This window comes from Stegostoma tigrinum, chromosome 18 (assembly GCF_030684315.1).
Source record: "Stegostoma tigrinum isolate sSteTig4 chromosome 18, sSteTig4.hap1, whole genome shotgun sequence".
In the NCBI taxonomy this organism is placed as follows: domain Eukaryota; kingdom Metazoa; phylum Chordata; class Chondrichthyes; order Orectolobiformes; family Stegostomatidae; genus Stegostoma; species Stegostoma tigrinum.
Window position 1 is genome coordinate 50,915,899 of NC_081371.1, and position 21,083 is coordinate 50,936,981.

The 21,083-nt window shown below is 42.0% G+C and overlaps 1 protein-coding gene across 5 annotated transcripts in view; it reads left to right on the top strand.

Annotated features, from left to right (window-relative positions):
* The window catches only part of stab2 (stabilin 2), a 181,108-nt gene that overhangs the window by 102,180 nt on the left and 57,845 nt on the right, over positions 1-21,083 (top strand). For all 5 annotated transcript variants that reach the window (XM_048549535.2, XM_048549536.2, XM_059652530.1 and 2 more), the window contains 15 exons: positions 39-170; positions 1,689-1,817; positions 3,000-3,056; positions 3,162-3,257; positions 5,262-5,457; positions 9,715-9,810; positions 12,477-12,522; positions 12,639-12,715; positions 13,881-14,006; positions 15,618-15,691; positions 16,771-16,842; positions 16,939-17,058; positions 17,183-17,230; positions 19,029-19,112; positions 19,197-19,343. In XM_048549535.2, the coding sequence (XP_048405492.1) occupies positions 39-170; positions 1,689-1,817; positions 3,000-3,056; positions 3,162-3,257; positions 5,262-5,457; positions 9,715-9,810; positions 12,477-12,522; positions 12,639-12,715; positions 13,881-14,006; positions 15,618-15,691; positions 16,771-16,842; positions 16,939-17,058; positions 17,183-17,230; positions 19,029-19,112; positions 19,197-19,343 (1,500 nt within the window). The remainder of the gene's footprint in view (positions 1-38; positions 171-1,688; positions 1,818-2,999; positions 3,057-3,161; positions 3,258-5,261; positions 5,458-9,714; positions 9,811-12,476; positions 12,523-12,638; positions 12,716-13,880; positions 14,007-15,617; positions 15,692-16,770; positions 16,843-16,938; positions 17,059-17,182; positions 17,231-19,028; positions 19,113-19,196; positions 19,344-21,083) is intronic.

The window sequence follows — 21,083 nt, forward strand, 5'->3', positions numbered from 1 at the left end:
TAAGATGTAAAGAATGTGTTATCTTTGACTCCGTCCAGGATGTAGACCTAATCAGATACCACATCATTTTGGATCAAAAGTTAATGAAAAGTGATATGCACAATGGAATGCATCGGGAGACAATGCTTGGATTTTCCTTCCAAGTTGGCTTCTTTTGCCGAAACGATGAGGTATGTGTGCATTCTGTAACCTCCCCATCTGTTAGCTTTAAAATTATTTGCAAAATGCTTCTGCACCAGAGCATCATGGGGTTTTACTTTGCCCATTATTTTGGTCAAGTTTCTTGAAGTCTTGTTGAATTTTTTTTGTCTTTTTCATTTTCAAATTTTAATTTGTGATTTTTAATGTACCCTCAATGAATTTCCAAATGGGTGATTAAAGTATTGAATGGTACTGTTTGACTTACTGGAAGGTGGAAGAATCCAAGTTTAGAGGAGGCTAAGGCATGAATAGTGATTTCAACAGCAACAGGGTGAGATAGGTCAAATGGCTACAAGAAGTTAGACTGAAAGTTACCCAGCTCGTCCACCTTGCTTGACCCAGGCAGGTGTGATGGCTATTGCACTAATGTTCAGAAACTCCCACTCAATGGAACATGAAAAACCAGGGAGGGGGAGAAGAAAACAAACTCAGGCCAAATGAGGAGGAAGAAATCCTTACTGAATCCCTTAGGGTCATCAAAACAGGTCCTGAAAGACAAAACGAACCTGAGTCTCTCTGGCGTAATGGTTGCCTCAGAAGAAAGCAGATTTAGGTCTCTCAAAGATTTACAATGAGCCAACGCTGAGCAAAGGCCAATGGGAAAAGGAGAATACCCAATGCAGATACACTCTTGTACATTAAGGACTCAAAGGTGGGAGAGTGAAAGGCAAAGTGGGCCACACTGTAGCTGGGCAGGAGTCAGGTACATGCTTGGTGAGGACAAAAGCTGGCCAATGGAACATCAGCAATAGCAGCATCGTGATGTCAGGGGGAAGATGTCAGGAAGAGAAGATGGGAGTTGGAGAACTGGTGGAGGAGGTTTGTGAGGGCATTTCCAGGAGTAATGAGACTGGACGGGAAAAGCGAGCTTTCAATCTTAAAGCTGGGAGGATGCGGTCAGAGACAGTCATAATAGTGGGCAGGATTAATCCCTCAACCAACATCACTTCAAAAAATGCAAATACCATGTCATTACCACATTAATGTTTTTGCCCTGGAATATCCATTAGCAACTAATGAACTTTGATTGATCGGAGATGGACATCTCAGCTCACCCAGAGTTTAAATGCAGTCAAAATTTCAGTTAAAACGCCGCATTTTAATTATTTGTAGTTAATCCAACTTTCATTGGAATTGGCATCGATAAAAACTTATAGTGGTAATGTTCGAATCTCTGGACCAAAAGGTCTGAGTTCTAGACCAAGCTGTCTTCGGTGATATCACAACACTTTCAAATGAGTTGATTGAAAATACGTGCATTTGTTTTTAGAAGCCTTTCATTTGGTCGGAATTAATTCTTATTTGAAACTTCAGGTGTTGTGGAAATGGCTGCATTCTCTCTTTAATGTGGAATGCGTCCCTTGGGACCCTGTAATCATTGACCATAGAAACAGTTTCACCTCCTTTACTCCACTAAACCTTGTCATTGTGCTTTTGAGCAACTCATCTCAATCTCCCCTGTGATAGCACATTGTCTACCATTGCAGCTTTCTGTGAATGATGCACCAGTCAATTTCACTGATGTGGAAACAGACAAAGGTGTAATCCATGGACTAACAAAGGTTCTGGAGATCCAAAAAAATCGCTGTGACACCAATGAAACGACGGTGACACAGGTAAGTGAGGAAATGTTTAAAGCTGTTGGTGCTTCTGTTATATCACCCAGGGATGTGAGCCCACAATATGTGACTCAGAGGCAGGAATGTTTCCCATTGATGACAGTTTGCACATGTAGGCTACAAAATAATCTGCAAGGCAAATACATATTCAAATTACCAAGGTTAGATCTTAAACATAGTAAAATGAAAGAGATATGACCTATTAACATGACTAAGGCTTCAAGTTAATCACTTTCAAATGGCCTTGTGGTAATACCTGAACACTCCTATCTCGACCCAAGGGCATTATAATTTCTATACATCAGCCTTATAACCTCTACAGTATCTTTACTGTTATGTTAGTGTCATAAATTTTTTATAGCATGGAAAAAGACCCTTTGGCCTGTAGTGTTTGTTGGATGTTTGTCATCCAACATCAACCGATTCAAAATTTTAGTCCAACCCTGAAACTTCCATAATGCCGTTGTGTTTCTACCTACACCATGTGAACTGCAGGGGTTCAAGAAGGCAGCTCATTTGTACCTTCTCAAGGGCAGCTAGGGATGGGCAATACATGCTGCCTCAGCCAGCAACGGTCACATTCCGTTAACAAATGAAAACCTGTAAATGCTTCCAACACAAAGCAACTGCCAAATGAAAAATGTTTTGTAAACAAACGTTGTACGTAAATTTCACATTTATGCATACAAAGTTATGAAAGAATCAGCAATGAATAATGCAGTGATGTCCACATCCCATGACAGAATTAATAAAAAGCAATTATATGCAGCAGCCAAGAGGCCCAGTAATTAGATCTGACTAGTTTGTAGTTGTGCTTATTACTATAATGCAATAAACCATCTTATTAAATAAGAACAGTGTCTTCTCTGTAGAGACTTCACAGTGGTGTATCCCCCAACAATGAATATTACAAGAGGCCCAAGACAATGTTTAGTCAAAGGAGGATTGGTGGCAGCAAATATACCTCAAACATTCCTGATCTGCATTCTAGTCAAGATGGCAGACGCCATCTGATGCCAGTCGTGGCAACCTTGGTAATACCACACCTCCCCAACACAGAAAATTTTTTCTCTCCAACTCCCCTATCAATTATTTTCCTCTGAGTTTTTTTGATAAGGCATGCAGATTTTGGAAAATTTGACTTTACGGTGGCTGAATGTCATTTTTTTTGTTTTGAAGGGGAAGTGTACAAATTGTCAATATAAACCTGAGTGCCCTCCTGGATACAGGCCTGTGGTGAGTGTTGACATTTTATGTTGGAAATTCAAGAGAACTATTCTGCAATCACAGAGAGCAATTCTATTTCATTACAATTCTAAAACTGCTACTTTCTGAACACAGGTGGGAAAAAAGAAGAACTGCATCTTTGTGCGATACCTGCTAGGGAAGAGGTTAATGTATCTCGGCTGTCAGACAACCTGTGTAAAAACTGTCATTGTAAGTAAACTTCAGACCTGGTTTGGAATGGATTTGTGTTCATCCTAATGACCCAAATGGTAGTTCAACAAGTTTTCTTTTGCAAATTTCACATCAACAAAATCTGGCAAATTGTCCTCAGTATTATTTCATTCACATTGCAATTGACATAGTCAATAATTACATGAGAACAGGAGAAGGCCATTCAGCCCCTCAATTAGAGCAAGGGTAGGCCTCCAGGGTTAAGCCAGAAAGCTTAATTAATTTCAGTGACAATATTTTCCTTAAAGAACATTTCTAAAAATTAATTCATGGCATGAAGGCGTCGCTGGCAAGGCCAGCATTTATTGTCCATCCCTAATTGCCCAGAGGGCAGCTAAGAGTCAACCACCTTGCTGCGGGTCTGGAGTCACATGTAGGCCAGACCAGGTAAGGATGGCAGTTTCCTTCCCTAAAGGACATTAGTGAACCAGATGGGTTTCCCACGAAATGGGTTTGTATGCATCCGTAGATTCTTAATTCAAGATTTTAATCCACATTCCAACATCTGGCACGGGAGGATTCAAGCCCAGGTCCCCGGAACATTATGCTGGTTTCTGGATTAATAATTCAATGATAACACCACGAGGCCATCACCTTGGTATCTTTTCTGTCATGCTCCCCACTAAATAAAGATACAGAGGTCTTTTGATCCAGTTTGGGTTTCCTTTCCCTGTTTCAGGACCTGTTGAAGACCTTTTTGTCACTGATGAATTGGCTGCAGCCTTCAGTATTCCAGTGCACAACGAACATGGCTCCTGGCTATAGCAATGTTCACAGTCCATCACCACCAGGGTGAGGATGTCACAAGTAGATTTCCGATTGTTCACAAAACTGGATCATGATCAACTTAGGCGTAGGAGCCACCCCTGAGGCTGTGAATAAAACAGTCCAACCCTTGATGCCTAGTTGTTTGGAAATAATTGTCATTTTGTCCAGTCATGGTGTTGGGGCGTTACAGCTCTCTCAGGGTGTTTGATATTTTGTTTTCCTATTCACTTGTATGATGTGGGCATCACTGGCTCAGCCGGCATTCCTTACCCATCTATAGTTGTTCTTGAGAAGGTGATGGTGAGCTACTTTCTTGAGTCGCTGCAGTCCATGCAGGGTAGGTACACAGACAATGATCCAAGGGAATGAAAATTCCAGGATTTTGACCCATGGACTCTGAAGGAACAGTGATCTGTTTCCAAGCCAAGGTGATGAGTGGCTTGGAAGCGAACTTTCAGGTGATGGTATTCCCACGTATCTGCTGCCCTTCTCCTTTTAGATGGCAGTAATTGTGGGTTTGGAAGGCACCGTCTAACGATCCTTGATGAATTGCTCCATTCATTTTGTGGATGGTCCACACTGCTGCTGTTGAACATTGGTGGTGGGGGGAATAAATGACTGTGAATGTGATACCAATCAAGCAGGCTCTTTGGAGGGTACCAAGCTTCTCGAGTGTTGTTGGGACTACCTCCATCCAGCCAAGTATTCTATGCCTGAATTGTGCCTTGTAGATGGTTGACAGGCTTTGCAGAAGTTGCTATGGCAACATACACTTTTACAAGAGTGTCTTAGCCTGGAGCTATGAATGGTGATGGCAGGGGCTTCAATGTTCTCTCATTACGTGGTTGACCAGGAACCTTCCCTGTTCTTAGTGACCACTGTCATTTTGTGTTGGAAGCATTTACAGGTTTCTGATCAACTTGTTTGCCTTTTGTTATGAATGCCTTGGCCATTAATTCCCAGGCCAAGACTCCAACCCGGAGCTTCTGGCTCAGAGACAGGGTCATCACCCACACTGTGGCATGGTCCCCACTGTCCACCAGAACAGAATAATTATCCCTCTACTGCTATCTTTGAAGGTTATTTATTTCTTTCCAATGTGTGTGCTGAGAGAAACCGTCGCCAATGATGATCAGAGCACATTTAAAATGTAATTCTGTGTATCAATTGCGCTGCTGCTCTGTCTTAGTTAATTTTTTGGTGGGTTTCTTCCAGACTCGAGAGTGCTGTGCTGGCTACTTTGGAAAACAATGCCAGGCATGCCCAGGACGATCCACAAATTGGTGCTTTGGGAATGGTTTTTGCCATGATGGAATTAATGGCACAGGGACATGTGAATGTGAAGAAGGATTTACTGGGACAGCATGTGAAACCTGCATTGATGGAGAGTATGGTATACATTGCGATCAAGGTAGGTTCTGCCATTATCTCTCTTTGTTATGCCTTTAGCTTGGTCATTGGATTCACATTGGCCCCAGACAGATAACACTTGGCTCTCCATTAGGAAGGTACTCCCACTATCTCAAACAAAAGTGTCGCGTTAATTTTCCAAGTCCATCTCCCACTCAGAGCTCTTTTCCATTTGTGTTAGATGTTAAAGGAACTACATTGAATTTACAGCATAGTTTTAGGCCAGGCTCTCTAACTGGTCAATATCACCATCGCATCAAGATGGGAGTGAAAGGTTATCAGCGATAGGCGGGAAAGTGGAGCAATCGGGGCAGCATAGTCTTGTTGAAGGGCAAAACAGGCTTGAGGGGCCGAGTGGCCCACTGCTGCTCCAAATTTAAATGTTTGAAGCTCCTTGTTAATTACGCTTCACACATGGTTCAACAAACCCTTTTTCATCTCATACTATCCATACATGTTCCTAATTGCATCTCCCTATCTTAGAGATATCTATGGTTGTTAACATGCATTATTATCCTAACAGGAAGATCTCCCATTTCCCACTTCTGAAGAAATTATTAATGGGTTGCAAAAGAGCTAGTAATCCATCTGCTGTGGTCCCACAGTGACCTACAGTGGCTGCTAATCAAACACAGCGTCAATTTTAAAATTCTCTACCTTGATTTCCAACCCCTCAGTAGCCTTGAACAACTTCCTAACTCCATAATTTCTTGCAGCCCTACAAGCCCCACTGACACTCACATTTCTCTGATTCCCGAGTCTTGTGCATTTCAACTTTAATCGTTGTGCCTTCAACTACCCACTGGAACTGCTCATTGAGTGCTTTCCTTCTTTCTAACTATCATTCTCCCTTCAAGATGTTCCTCAAAACATACACTGTTGACCAAGTTTTTGGTCTTCTGCCCAATGCTTTCCATACTGTTTGATGGAGAAGTGTCTCGGAATGCTTTACTAATATTAAAGATGCTATGTAAATACAAGTTGTTGTTGTAACACTAAGCAGCCAGAGGAAATTGCCCTCCTCACTGTTTAAAACAATCCCCATAAATTGTTTATGGTATATTATGGAAAATTATTTATGTCCGTAGTTTAACATTAAGCACTGAAGAACTGATAAGCGAATATCTGTTATCATTATACAGACTAATAACTGTAGTCTTTATAGAGTCGTAGAGATCTACAGCATGGAAACAAGCCTTTCAGCCCAGCTTGCTCATGCCACCCAGTTTTCACAATTAAGTATTTGCCTGAATTTGGTCCATATACCTCTATATGTATTCCATCCATGTACCTACCTGAATGTTTCTTAAATGATGAAATTGTACTCACTTCCACCACTACCTCTAGTAGCCAACTCCAAATGCTCAGAACCCTTTGTGTGAAAAACAATTGCCCCTCCAGACCCCTTTGTATCTCTCCCCTCTCACCTTAAACCTATGTCCTCTAGTTTTAGACACCCCTGTCAAAGGGTAAAGCTGCTGGCTTTATCTAGACCCCTCATGATTTTATAGATCTCGCTCCTCAGTCTCCTACCCTCCAGGGGAAAAAGGTCCCAGCCTCCTCAGGTTCTTCTTATAACTCAAACCTTCCAGTCCAGGTAGCACCCTAATAAATCTTCTCTGCACTCTTTCTAGTTTAATAATATCCTTTCTATGGTAAGACAACCAAAACTGCACACGATATTCTAAATGTGATCTCACCAATGTCTAGTACAGCAGCAACAAGCTATCTCAACTGCTATATTCAATGCCAGTGTTATATCAACTAGCAATGAGTATATACAGGGAAGGGGCATTGATTTGATGATTACTTAAGATCATGTAAAGAGACTCTTACTGAAACCGCAGGAGAGTGGAGTCAGGAGATATATATATATATTTGCTTGCTTTGTTCAGTGAATAAATTCATTACAAGTAAAGACTAGCTCTGGTTTCTTCCATCTGTCAAAAATAAACTATTCTATGAATAAGAACAGAAGTGGAAATGTGCTGGTTACCACACTTAGGTCATAAGTCTTAAATCCCGCTATAAAATATGGGGATAGCAGACTAACTGAATGGGCATTTTGCACCATGAGTGGTATTCCACAAAGGTCAGTGCTGGGGCCTGAACCTTTTACAACTTACATACATTACTTTTATGAAGACGCTGTCAATTTCGTTGCTAAATTTGGTGATGACAGGAAACAGTAGAATAAGAATAAAAATTAAGTGGATTATTTAAATAGCAAGCGTTTGGAGAGGTGCGAGATGGAGTAGGAACTGGTATCCAGGGGCATCAGTTGTAAAAGGTTAATATGCAACTACCACAATTAATTTGGAAGAAGTATGGAGCATCATCACTTGTTGTGAGTGGGATTGAATATTAAAATAGAGACATTATACTTCAGTTATACAGGACCTTGGTGGGACCAGAACTGGAGTACTGTGTCTATGTTGGTCTCCTTATTGAAGGAAGGATTTAAACACATTGGAAGAAATTCGGTAAATACTAGATAAATATCTGAAAGAGTGTGCTTTCTTATAAGAAAAGGGTGGACAGTCTGGGATTGTATATGCCTGAAGTTCAGAAGAGCAAGAGATAACAGGGTCAGTGTGGAGAGGAAGTTAAGATCCTCTTAGGATCTAGAATTGGGGTCACTGTGTAAAACAAAGGGTCACCTTTTCAAGATGAAGATTTTTTTTTCCTCAAGGAGGTTCGTTGAGTCTTTGCAGTGTTCTTAAAACTCATTGGAATCAGATTCTTTTAAGGCAGAGGTAGGTAGGTTTTTGGTAAGCATAGGGGTAGACAGGAATGTAGAATTACCAGTTCAGCCATGATTTTGATGAAAGGCAGGGTGGGCTCAAGGGACCGAATGGCCTACTGTTGCTCCTAAATTGTATGTTTGCGTTCGCCATGACAAACTGTGAAATAGAATTCAATAAATGTTTGTTTTTGATTCAGCACCAGGGAAAATAATGTTGAAAACTTCTAAATCCTTGTGAAAAACTAACTGATTTATAAATGATCTCCAAAGAAACACCTAAAAGATGTCAAGACACTTGGAATATTTTGTGCAGCTTTGGTCCCCTTATCTGAGGAAGGATGTTCTGGCTAAGGAGAGAGTGTAATGAAGTTTTACCGGGCTGATTCCATAACACCATAAGATCATAAGAACTGGGGACAGGAGTAGGCCATTTGGCCCCTCTCTGTCATTCAATAAGATCATGGCTGGCTGATATCCCTCACATCCATTTTCCTATGTTTTCCCGATAACTTTTGATTCTGCTACTGATCAAGAATCTATCTACCTCAGCTTAAATATACGAAAGACTCTGTCTCCACAGCTCTCTGTGGCAAGGAGTTCCAAAGACACTGAAGCCTCTGAAAGAAGAAATTCCTCCTCTTCTTGGTCTTAAATTGATGCCCCTTTAGTCTGAGACTGTGTTCTTTGATCGTCCCATGAGGCGAAACTTCCTCTCAGCATTTATCCCATCAAGCCCCTTAAGAATGCTATATGCTTCAATGAGTTCACTTCTCATGCTTCTAAACTCCATTGAGTGGAGTCCTAACCTATTTAGCCTTCGCTTATAAGACAGTCCATCGTACCAGGGATCATTATAGCAAACTTTTTCTCAACTGCCTGTAATGAAGTGATGTCTTTCCTTCAATAATTTCTGGGATGCCAGAACTGATGTATGAAGATGGATTGGATTTGTTGGGACGATATTCACTGGAATTTAGAAGAATAAGGGGAGACCTCATAGAAACCTATAAAATTCTACCAGAACTAGGCAGGGTAAATGCAGGAAGAATGTTCGTGATAACTAAGGAGTCCAGAAGGCGTCAGCCTTTAGGTCTTCAGTTGCTGAGGAGAAATTTTTTCACCCAGAGAGTGGTGAGCCTGTGGAATTCTCTGCCACAGAAAGTTGAGGCCAGAACATTGAATGTTTTCAAAAAGGAATTAGATATCATTCCTCGAGTTAAAGGGGCCAAGGGGTATGGGGTAAAAGTAGGAACAGGGTACTAAGTTGGACGATTAGCCATGAGCCTATCGAATAGAGGAGCAGGCTCGAGGGACTGAATGGCCTACTCCTGCTCCTGTTTTCTATGTTATCTATGTTTCTATTGCAGTGCTTCAAAGGGAAAGTCTCCGTTCACTTTCTAGATGCAACTTGCCAGGAAAAATCATTTTAAAAATAATGCTTGTTTTAATGCCATAGGATGTTTCTTAATTTTTGTTGCAATAATCAACCTGTTATTCTTAATCACATCCCAGAATGTAGGTGCGTTCATGGTAAATGCAATGAAGGAATCGATGGGGATGGAACTTGTGAATGTGATCTGGGATGGAAAGGAATCAACTGCGATGTTCGTAAGTTTGAATTCATTCTGTTAACCAACAGTGAGCTCGTTTGTATCAGAGGCAATAGCTATCTAGCAAAATGAAGGAGTCAAGGACAAATATATTTTCTCCCTAGTGTTGAAGGGAAAATGAAAATTGTTGTTACCCTAGAGGAGCATATGTTGCTTTCTTATTAGAGAGAGAGAGAGAGAAATAACTGGTGGTGAGTTTAACCTGAGGATCAGCACATCTCAGGAGAGATGTGAAGTTGAGACAGTGGGACCTTCATGATGACCTCAGCTGGCACAGGAACCTTGCTTTTGGCATCACTGACAAACCCAGCTGTCCAGCCAACTGAGCAAAATGACCCCCATTCCTCATAGCTACTAGTCTATTAAAATGGTAAATGAACAGTTTTCTTCTGGTTACTGAAGGTATCATGTAGCATGCTGACTACAAACTATCTTTGAACGAATAACACAAAAAGAAAGCCATTTGCTCCATATGTCTGTGCTACCTCATTGAAAGCAATTACATAACAAATCCCACTTCTCTACCTTTTACTAACACCTCTGCAAACATTCCTCTTTCAAGTATTTTTCCCCATGGTGTTGAATGTTTATCAACAGCATAACTTTATTGCTATTTCTGAAACCAGTTATTGGCTGTAAGTATGAAGTTTAGAAAGTGGGAGGAAAGGGCTATTCTGTTCTGAAGCTTCTGTGTAAGGATTATGTACAAGTTTAGTCCTGCAGAGGTGAAGAAAGGATCAGGAAATACATGGTAGCCAAATACAGGGTTCATTGCAATAGTCCAGGTTCCCTAGTGCATCCTGTGTCGCCTCGCCTCTACCAATCAGAGTCCATGTGCCATCCAATCAGCACCCTCTCATCATGCAGCATAAATTGTTGTCTCTGTTGAGATGTTGTATGCTTGCAATTCTGCCTTGATAAGTACAAGATGAAAATTTTCAACTGCATATCTCTCCAACCAAAAGTAAATGAAGATTCAGAAAGTATTCAGAAAGCTAGTCCCTGCCTCCCTAACCATTCCTCCCACCTCAAGCCCCACTAACTGCATCCTGCCCCCCCCGACCTCCCTGGACTGACCTAAGCCCCCCTAACTCCCCAACTACATTCACCTTCCCTGGCTCTAACCCCGCCTCTTTGACCTGTCTGTCTCCTCTCACCCTATCTTCTCCTTTATCCACCTGCTATCTGCTTCCCCCGTCTCCCTATTTATTTCAGAATCCCCTTCCCCTCCCCAATTTCTGAAGAAGGGTCCCAACCCAAAACGTCAAGCCTTCCTGCTCCTCTGATACTGCTTGGCCTGCTGTGTTCATCTAGCTCTACACCTTGTTATCTCAGAAAGTATCACCTTCATTTTGAAATTGGCAGGAAAATGATGTCGCCTAATTTTGGAATGCATTTCATGATTTAACATGGCACCTTATCTCAAGACAGACCATGATGAATGATGAATGAATTATATAATTATAAATTGCAAAGCTTCTACAACTTGTTAAACCATCAGTTGTTTCTTGATATCACATCAAATGAGCATTCCAGAGTGATTATCTACAAGACCATGAGGACAAGAATGAAAATTGAATAAAGATGAAGATAAAGTTGCCATAGTCCTACTCTCCCATCACAAAGTGAAACATCTGGTAATGGTCTAACCTGAGAGTTACCACACTTCAGGCAAGGGGAGAGGTTAAGAAGGAGAGTCTTTCATGGTAACCTCAACTCTGTAGGAACTGAACCCATGCTGTTGGCATCATTCTGTACTGCAAGCTAGCCAGCCAGAAAAACTGACCCATCACAGTCAATGAATTGTATTTTCCAGTGTGCTATCACAGCAATGGGGTGGTCAATTTGTGCACAGCAAAATGCAAATAACAACATTTCTGCTTTTAGCTAGTAGCAAGGAGCAGTGGTCAGTACATGCTTCTTGACTTCCAGTATTGCCAAAGCGAAGAATAAGAAGCAGGTCCTGGTTTAATCTTTCAGCTAAAAGATGGCACTTCTGCCACTGCGGCTGTACCATAGCACTATAAAGGTAAGGCCATCATAGTCCAAGAGAAATAGCAATGGACAACCGGTAGTGGGGTTAACCTGAGGGTCACTGAAATAGCTCCACAGGATCTGGTATCCTGCCACCACTTCCCATTATTTACCAGTGGAGAGTCCTTGACACTGCTCCAGCTCTCTCAGACCCAGCCCTGAGAATCTCTGACACTCCTGTTTATGTCTGTCAGCTGGGCATCCCTGATTGGGGCTGTTAATCTGATCCAACCAGGGCACTCATATTCTATGAGGTCCACCAGGCTGACCTCGTTGCTATCACTACAGTCACCATGTCTCAGGGCCAGGGGCGAGGCAGAGAAGGTAGGACTTCATGTTAATTTCACCCACTGCAGGAATTGACACCCACACTGTTGGTGTCGCTCTGCGTCACAAACCAGCCATCCAGCTGACACCCAGAGTCAGCAATAGTTGTGTGTGTGTACATACTTACCGGGTCTTGAAACCAGGACTGGCTGATTCAAAAATCACAATACTAATATACAATTTTAATCGTATCAATATTTTCATATATTCTTTCTATCATAAAATTTCTAAGACTTACTATGATATGATTTGGAAGGTGAAATCTGAACATCTACATTGTATCTCTTTGATTTTTATTTGCAGAAATCACTAATGACCAGTGCAATAAGAGCTGCCATTCGAGTGCTAAGTATGTGCCCTTCCACTATTTTCCTTTGGGTTGTAGAACAGTTTCAAAATTAATCAAATTAATAGTTAACCAGCTTATTTGGTGTTAACGTTCTGAACTTTTAATCCTTTTCACAGCTGCATCTCTGAAATATCTAGCAACCCGTTCTGTAAATGTGCAACTGGCTTCAAAGGCAATGGCACCTTCTGTGAAGGTAAGGTAGGACTCTGAGTTCTTTCTGTTGGAACCTCTTTGCAGCTTTCCCCTCAAACAAACTATTTTGTGTATTGTGGTTGAAAGATAGTATAGTTGAAGTGTTGCATTGTAATGTAATGGAGAAAGGAATGAATGAGTAGAGCTTGCTGATAGAGCGAGATTAAAATGAATGGGCAAAGTTGCTGTGAATGATAAGCTCAGCATCGACCAGTTGGGCATAAGTTCAGGCTGTAAATACTTTATAATTTTATAAAACATGTCAATATTTCCATTCCATCAATTCTGTCAGTTCATTCAAACTCCTAAAAAGAGAGGCAGGTTCTGGTTTCCAATGTGAATAACAATTAACCTTTGAATTGATTCATCAGTGTTTACTCAGTATCAGCTAAGGCTCAAAGCCTTAAAAGGGCCCATATTTACATTAGTGTAAATAAAACAATATGTTAGATAGTATCATCTTTGCCTCTATGAAACAACACACCCTCTGACTTAATTATGAATCATCAGTAGTACATACACACTATTCATTTCCTACTTCAAAGTGATACATTTTGCAAATGCAAAATAATCTTAAATAAAAATAAATTATTTAACTTGCCTTGATGAAGCTTTAAATTTATAAGTACTTTGCAGTCTGTAAAGGCTCTGCTTTACCATTCAGCAATTGCACTCTGGCTGACCCAAGACTGTATTCACTCATTGACAGCAAATTATTACACAATGCTTAACTGGGTGATATTCTTGTTGCTGTGCAAAATTATTTATTTTATTAAGTGGTACCTGCTGGTATGGGTAACAGGTATTGTTAACTATCACACAAAATAAATTTCACTAAATGCGTGACTCCAGCAATCCCATAATCCATTGTTCAAGTGAAGAGTGGGTATATAGTGGTCAAATTATCTTCTTGTGGTCATAAGAGCTAGGAGCAGGTGTAGACAATTCAGCCTCTCAATCCTGATCCACTATTTAGTATGATCATGACTGATCTCATCTCAGTCTCAACTCCAATCGCCGGAAGAATTCTAAAAATCTCTCTATTCCTCTTAAAATTTATTCATTGATCCTTGTGCCACGGAATTGAAGTTAACAATATTGATAGAATCTTAGCGATGTTACTATTAGTTTGCAATGACAATTCTGATCTATAATGTTTATCACAGCTGTGAACGCCTGTGAGACTAACAATGGAGGTTGCTCGCCAAATGCAGACTGCAAAATAACGCTCCCAGGGAAAAGGGATTGCCTTTGTCGGACAGGATACACCGGTGATGGGCTTATATGCATTGGTAATAACAAAGTACATCTTCTTTGATATGGCCGCCCATTGAATAAGATTCACATTTCAAATATGGACAAATATGATCCAAACAGGACGAAAGAACTAAATTCCAGAGGTGGGTGACAGTGACTGCCTCTTGAATCGAAGTAGCACTTCACTGAGCCTGGCATCAAGGATTCCCAGCAAAAGTGGGGACAATGGAAATTGAAAGGAAATCTCTCCACTAGTTGGGGTCCTGCCTAGCATTAAGGAAGCTGGTTGTGGTTGTTTGAGATCAATCATCTCAGCCCTGGTACATCTCTGCAGGAATTCCTTAGAGTAGGGTCCTAAGCCCAACCACCTCCAGCTGCTTCATCAATAACCCTCCTTCCATCATAACGTCAGAAATGGGAACGTTTGCTGATAACTGCACAAAGTTTAGCACCATTGACAACTTCTTAGATACTGAAGCAATCTGCGTCCAAATGGAACAAGACTTAGACAACAATCAGGTATAGGGTTAATAAGTTGCAAGTCCCCTTTGTGCCAGTCAATTGATAGGCAATGAGCACCTCCAAACATGAAAGGTTCAAACCATTTCTCCTCATCTTCCATGACATCGTCATCATTAAATACTTCACCATCAAATATCCTGGCCTGTCATTGGCTAGACATTTAACTGGATCCACCATATAAACACAGTGGTAACAACAGCAGGTTTAGGGAATCTTGAGTGTAATTCACTTCTGGCCTCCCCAAAGCTTGTCCACCATTCACAAAGCTCAAATCAGGAATGTAATGGAATACTTACCTGGATGATTGCAGCTCCAACAACACTCAAGAAGCCCAATGCCATCCACCACAAGCAGCCCACTTGATTGACCCCCTATCTACTGCCTTAAACATTCACTTCCTCTACTACCAATAGCAGTATATAACATCTTTTTTTTTCGATTCATTGCAATAATTTTTGAAGGCTGTTTCAAAGGCTCCTGCCTAACCCACGATCTCCATCACCTGGCACGACAAAGCCAGCGGATGCATGGAAAAATGAATTCCCCTAAATCTCACGTCAGTCTGACTTGGAAACATATCGCTGTTGCTGGTCTTGTGACCGCTGCTGTCTGCCTGCAGTGGTCTTTGGTTAGAGGTTATCCAACTCTGATCTAGCTCGTGGAGATGTCAAGAGTCAGGTAAAGTGTACACTGAGTTGTTAATTACTGCACAATATACCAATTATGCAGGAACTTCTGCATCATGCTCTTAGCTGCCTGTGTGTCAATCTCACTGAGACTGTCCATGTGACTTCCTGCATGCCATTAACAATGGGTGGTGATGATCTCACGCTTTTAGATATTAACCCTTTCAGGCCCAATAATCTCAGCAGGGACAAAATCCTGGAACTCTGTCCCAAATAGTCTGCCTACGCCACATAGTCTACAGCAGCCCAAGGAGACAGCTGTTGAAGATAATTTGGAACAGAAAATAAATGCTGAGAAACTCATATTCCATGTACAATTTTAATTCTTTGTTTATATAAATACTTACGCAAGATTTTTTGGAATAAAAATTAAAGATGATAAACTTGGTAACAAAATTAATTTATAAAAGGCATCATTTCACTTTTTTTAAATAAAAGGAATCAACCCTTGCCTAAAGAATAATGGAGGATGTCACACAAATGCTGAATGCACTCAAACAGGACCAAACCAGGTCAGTAAAGTTAATTCCACACACTTCAGTTCAAGCTCATTTCAACCCTCTTGTAGCACCTACTTGAACATGTGGTTCATTGTAAGCGTTCAGATCCCTAGGAATTTGCCCCTGTGTGTGCCCAGCACTGTGGCTGTCCTACTAATTAGCCCACAACCAGTAGAGGGGAGTAGAGAGCCAACAAATGCAGAAATCAGGTAATTTGATTTTATATGCACGCTCTGGAGGAAACTCAGTGAAAATTCAAAAGCATTTGTCAACCTCTCTACTGTTAAAATTTAGGCAAATATTCCAGGAGTTAATAGTTAATAATAAGTATTCAAGTCAGGACTTAGAGAAATCCCTGAGAGCTTTGGGGAAGAAGAGACCAGAAGCCACAGCAGTTTAGCACACAGTGGGTGTTGAAAAACATCAAGCAGTGTTTGCTTGATGCAAATGAGCTGAAAGTAGATCTCAGAAAACCAAGGATAGCTCTATCATACTGAAGCTAGGTGTCATTGAAAAGCTAATGTTGTACCTGGTCAATAGTTCATTTACTGGCGTGCAGGGAGCAAAAAAGCAGGAAAAGAGAAGGAGCAACCAGAACAAGAACATTCCATGACAAGAACAAGAGTTTCGAGGTCAGGTCAGCAAAACTGAAGGATTGTAAATTTTCTTGTGAATTTTAATGAGAGTTGATGACCCACCATTTATTAATGTCTGGGGGGATTTACTGAAAAATCTATGGCACTCACCTTGATCTCATTTGTTATTTGATGTATGCCGTGGGATATCTGATCACAGTCTATTAGCCAAATTTATCACGTGCTAATTGGAGGGTGTTGAAACATAAGTTGCGCGTGTATTGTACATTGTATTACTCCTGCAAAGTTGTGTGATAAAGTTTGTTGTTCCTTGCTCAAAAATGTAGAATCTTGCGGCATAAGAGTTCTGTTAGTAAGTCTGCTGGATCTCTCACTTTTCCACTTTAAAACAATATTACTGGTGCCTAGCCAGCTCATGACATACATTTGTCAGAATTGTAACATCCTTGATTACCTTTTAGACCTGGTTTGTAACATTTTCATTGGTGATTTTAGGCAGCATGCAACTGTTTGACTGGATATCAAGGTGACGGAAAGACCTGTGAACCAGTGAACCCATGCCGAGTGGTAAGCACAAAACCAATTACCCTCATTGAATACAAGTTATTTATTAAGAGTTAGTGACGTGCGATTTTTAAACATTTCCCTTTTCCCTTATTGCAGGACAATGGAGGTTGCAGCGAATTTGCTAGCTGCAATCACACTGGGCCAAATGAGCGAGTGTGTAGCTGTGTGACGAGTTATGTTGGTGATGGGTTTAGCTGTAAAGGTACCATATACAAGGTGTGTTCAGGAATGTTATTGCTATGGATCTGTACTTCAATGACAGTTATGTTTCCAGCATCAACAGCTCAGTGTTCTCTTCAGATCAACCACTTAAGAAAAATTTTTCACTCTACCTTTCCAGGAAATGACAAGAAGCACAGCATCTTCCCGTTTCTTCTATCACCTTCAGGTAACATTTTCTTAGCAATATGTGTAATGGCGCGTAACTATTTTTCATTCTTTTGTGGAATTTTACACATTGCTGGCAGCAATTGTCACCCATCTCTCCATGCCCTTGAGCTTTCTGAGTCATCCAAGAGAATGGTGGCTTGGATGGCTTGCTGGCACTGCTGCCTGACAGCACCAGGGACCCGGGTTTGATTCCAGGAGTTTGCACATCCTCCTTGTATCTGTGTAGGTTTCTTTCAGGTGCTCTGGTTGTTTCTCCCACATATGTGCAGCTTCGGTGGATTATTGCTAAATTGCCCATCGTGCCCAGGGATCTGGAGGCTAGGTGGATTAGTCATGGGAAATGCAGGGCTATGGGGACAGGGGTGGGGCGGGTGTTGGGCCGCTCTTTTGAGGGCAGATTTGGGCCAAATGGCCTGCTTCCACTGTACGCATTGTTAGAAATAAAGACAATTACAGCCATGACCCAGAACCATAAACTCATAAATTGTTCAAATAAAGCTGTTTCATCAGTCACCTCATCTCAGTCAGTATCTTCAAAGGAATTGTGTGTTGAAGGTAAAGCTACAATAAGTGCAACAACAGCATATCAGAGAAACATGTCCTTTGTGTACAAATCCCTGTTCAGGTTGAGTATGGAAGCGTTGGATTTACCCTGACATGTTCTTCAAAACAGAATGGATGCCACGTAAGGGTGTAACTCCGGACAAGGAACAGTGGATGAGGTGTTGACCAAGGGAGCTGCTTTGACATCGATGTGATAGGGTTAGGGATAAAGTTAAGGCTGGGGTTACAATTGAACTGTTGAGCTTCTTAAATGTTGTTGGGTGGCAGTTCTTGGACCACTGATCAATTTTGAGCTGTGTTGTGGGACAGATAGTGACAAACCAGGGCTGTATATTTATTTTTTATTCATTCATGGTTTGTCGGGGTTGCTGGCTGGGCCAACATTTATTGCCTATCCCTAGTTGCCCCTGTGTGAGCAGTTGTGAGCCACCTTCGTGAACATGTCTATCTGGGGCAGTCACTCATGAGGCACCCCAGCCCTTGGCAATCAAGTTCATGAAACAGCTCTGTCCCCTTGGTCTTTCAGTTAGACTCCCTTGCTGGTTTATTCCGTAGGTTTTGGGAAGGCACAGTTCATGAGAGGTATTGCCTCTTGATGTGTAAAGCAATACATGAAAGATCTGTTACTAGCAGTAAGTAAGGGAATGTGTAAATTAATGGAAATGTGGATTAAATATTTATATGTGCAGTTTCTCCAGTTGGACATAACTCACGAGGAGCAGGAACTTCCAGATTCGCTACAATGCCGTATATTTACCCCTCAGCTACCTTCAGCAAAGCAAATGATCTGGTATTATCTATCTCTCAGGACCTGATGTAGGTCATTGATTTGGTATTATCTCTCTATCAGCTCCAGGAAAGGATCATGAATCTGGTATTATCTACGAGAAACTAGTATTATCTAACTATTAGGACCCGGAATAGGTCATTAATGTGGTATCATCTATCTATTAGGAACTTGGGAGGCCATTCAACCGGTCAAGCCTGTTCCACCATTCAATAAGATGAGTTCTGATTGGATCGTGGCCTTAGCGCATACTCTATACACCATCAGTAACCTTTGGCCCCTTGTTTGTCAATATTCTATCTATATCTTCCATAAAAACGGCCCTGCCCTCCCCCAGCCTTTTAGCCTCCTTATAAAATGCAAATTTCAACTGGAGCTGGCTGTCTGTGGTCACAATGGTGGAGCAACATTTTCAAATTAAGATTTTCTGTTTTTTTCTATACAGCTTAACAGTATCACTGAACTGGGTGGTTCAGGCCCTTTCACTGTATTCGTTCCGAGCAATGAAGCTTTTAAGAATGAAGCTAAGGTAAGTGCAGGTGAGCTGTAGGCCAGCTGTTTGAGTAATTTTGCATGAATATTCAGTCACCTCCACGTTCTCTTTAACATTTAGATACCAGACTGGACAGCAAATGGACAAATGGCACAGATCCTCCGTTATCACATTGTGGCATGTAATCAAGTGCTGTACAATCAGCTAATCTCCAAGAAAAGCCTCATCACTGTTCATGGAGAAACCATAAAGTTTTCCTATGTAAAGGTGAGAGTCTGGGCTGTCATATTGCACAAGCACTGGATGATGTAATCTGGACCTCCTTGTAAATTGATGTTTAAATTGTAAATTAATAAGGTGCGGGGGGGAGGTAACTGAAGCAACCAAAGGATAGTTTTAGCTCAGTTGGTAAAAGAAGGTTGTGAGTTCAAGTCCCATTCCCAAGACTTAAGTCCACAAGCGATGCAGGCAATCCAACTAGTTATCACCTTGAGTGTCAAACTGTCAAAGGCGCTGCCTGTTGAATAAAATGTTAACCTGAGGATCAGAGATAATGGAAACTGCAGATGCTGGAGAATCCGAGATAACAAAGTGTGGAGCTGGGTGAACACAGCAGGCCCAGCAGCATCTCAGGAGCACAAAAGCTGACGTTTCGGGTCTAGACCCTTCATCAGAAAAGGGGGATGGGGAGAGGATTCTGAAATAAATAGGGAGAGAGGGGGAGGCGGACCGAAGATGGATAGAGGAGAAGATAGGTGGAGAGGAGAGTATAGGTGGGGAGGTGGGGAGGGGATAGGTCAGTCCAGGGAGGACAGACAAGTCAAGGAGGCGGGATGAGGTTGGTGCGGCTTGAGGTGGGAGAAGGGGATAAGTGAGAGGAAGAACAGGTTAGGGAGGCGGGGACGAGCTGGGCTGGTTTTGGGATGCAGTGGGGGGAGGGGTCGAGCGGGGCTCGTTTTGTGATGCAGTGGGGGGAGGGGACGAGCTGGGCTGGTTTTGGGATGCAGTGGGGGGAGGGGAGATTTTGAAGCTTGTGAAGTCCACATTGATACCATTGGGCTGCAGGGTTCCCAAGCGGAATATGAATTGCTCCTGAGGATCTATCCACTCTCTCGGGCGGATCCCAGAGACAAAGAAGAGAGTTCTGCCTGCTCTCTGGGCCTCATATTCAACCTTCAATCAACCTCACCAGAACAGATCATTTGGTCATTCATTTCCTTTCTGTTCATGGGAGCTTGCTATGCAGAAATTGACACCCTCCCCCATCCTGCATTACTAACAGTTACTAACACTTTGAAGGTGAGGAATTGATTGTACAGTACTTTTGGCTCGAGAAAGGCATTTTCTGAATAAATGGCATCTCTCCTGCCAATGCAGTTGAACAGGAGTCAGTGCTCAATGAGCAACCACAATGCACCGGAACCCAAAGTGGTCCTTCTGTCTCACTGTCACATTTTCCACTTCACTCCCAGACCGGTTCTCCATTCCCTTCACCAAGGCACTCACCATTCGTCGTGCCATACTAGGAGTGGCACAGTAGCTCAGTGGTTAGCACTGTTCCCTCACAGCGCCCGGGACCCGGGTTCAATTCCAGCCTCGGGCATCTGTGTAGAGTTTGCACATTCACCCCATGTCTGTGTGGTTTTCCTCCAGTTTCCTCCCACGGTCCAAAGATCTGCAGGTTAGGTGTCTCGGCCATGGGAAATTGCCTGTAGTGCTCGGGGATGTGTGGATTAGGTGGGTTGTGTGGGATGCTCCAACAGTCAATCATGGCTGATATGTTCCTCATCCCCATGTTCCTGCCTTCAACCCCTTACCACTTAAAAATATGTCTAACTCCTCCTTAAATTTACTCACTGTCCCAGCATCCACCGCACTTTGGAGTAGCAATTCATAACCCATTGGGAGCAGTACTTTCTCCTCAACTCTGTTTTAACTTTGCTACCCCTTATCCTAAGACTATGATCCCTCGTCCAGGATGCCCCACAAGAGGGAACATCCTCTCCA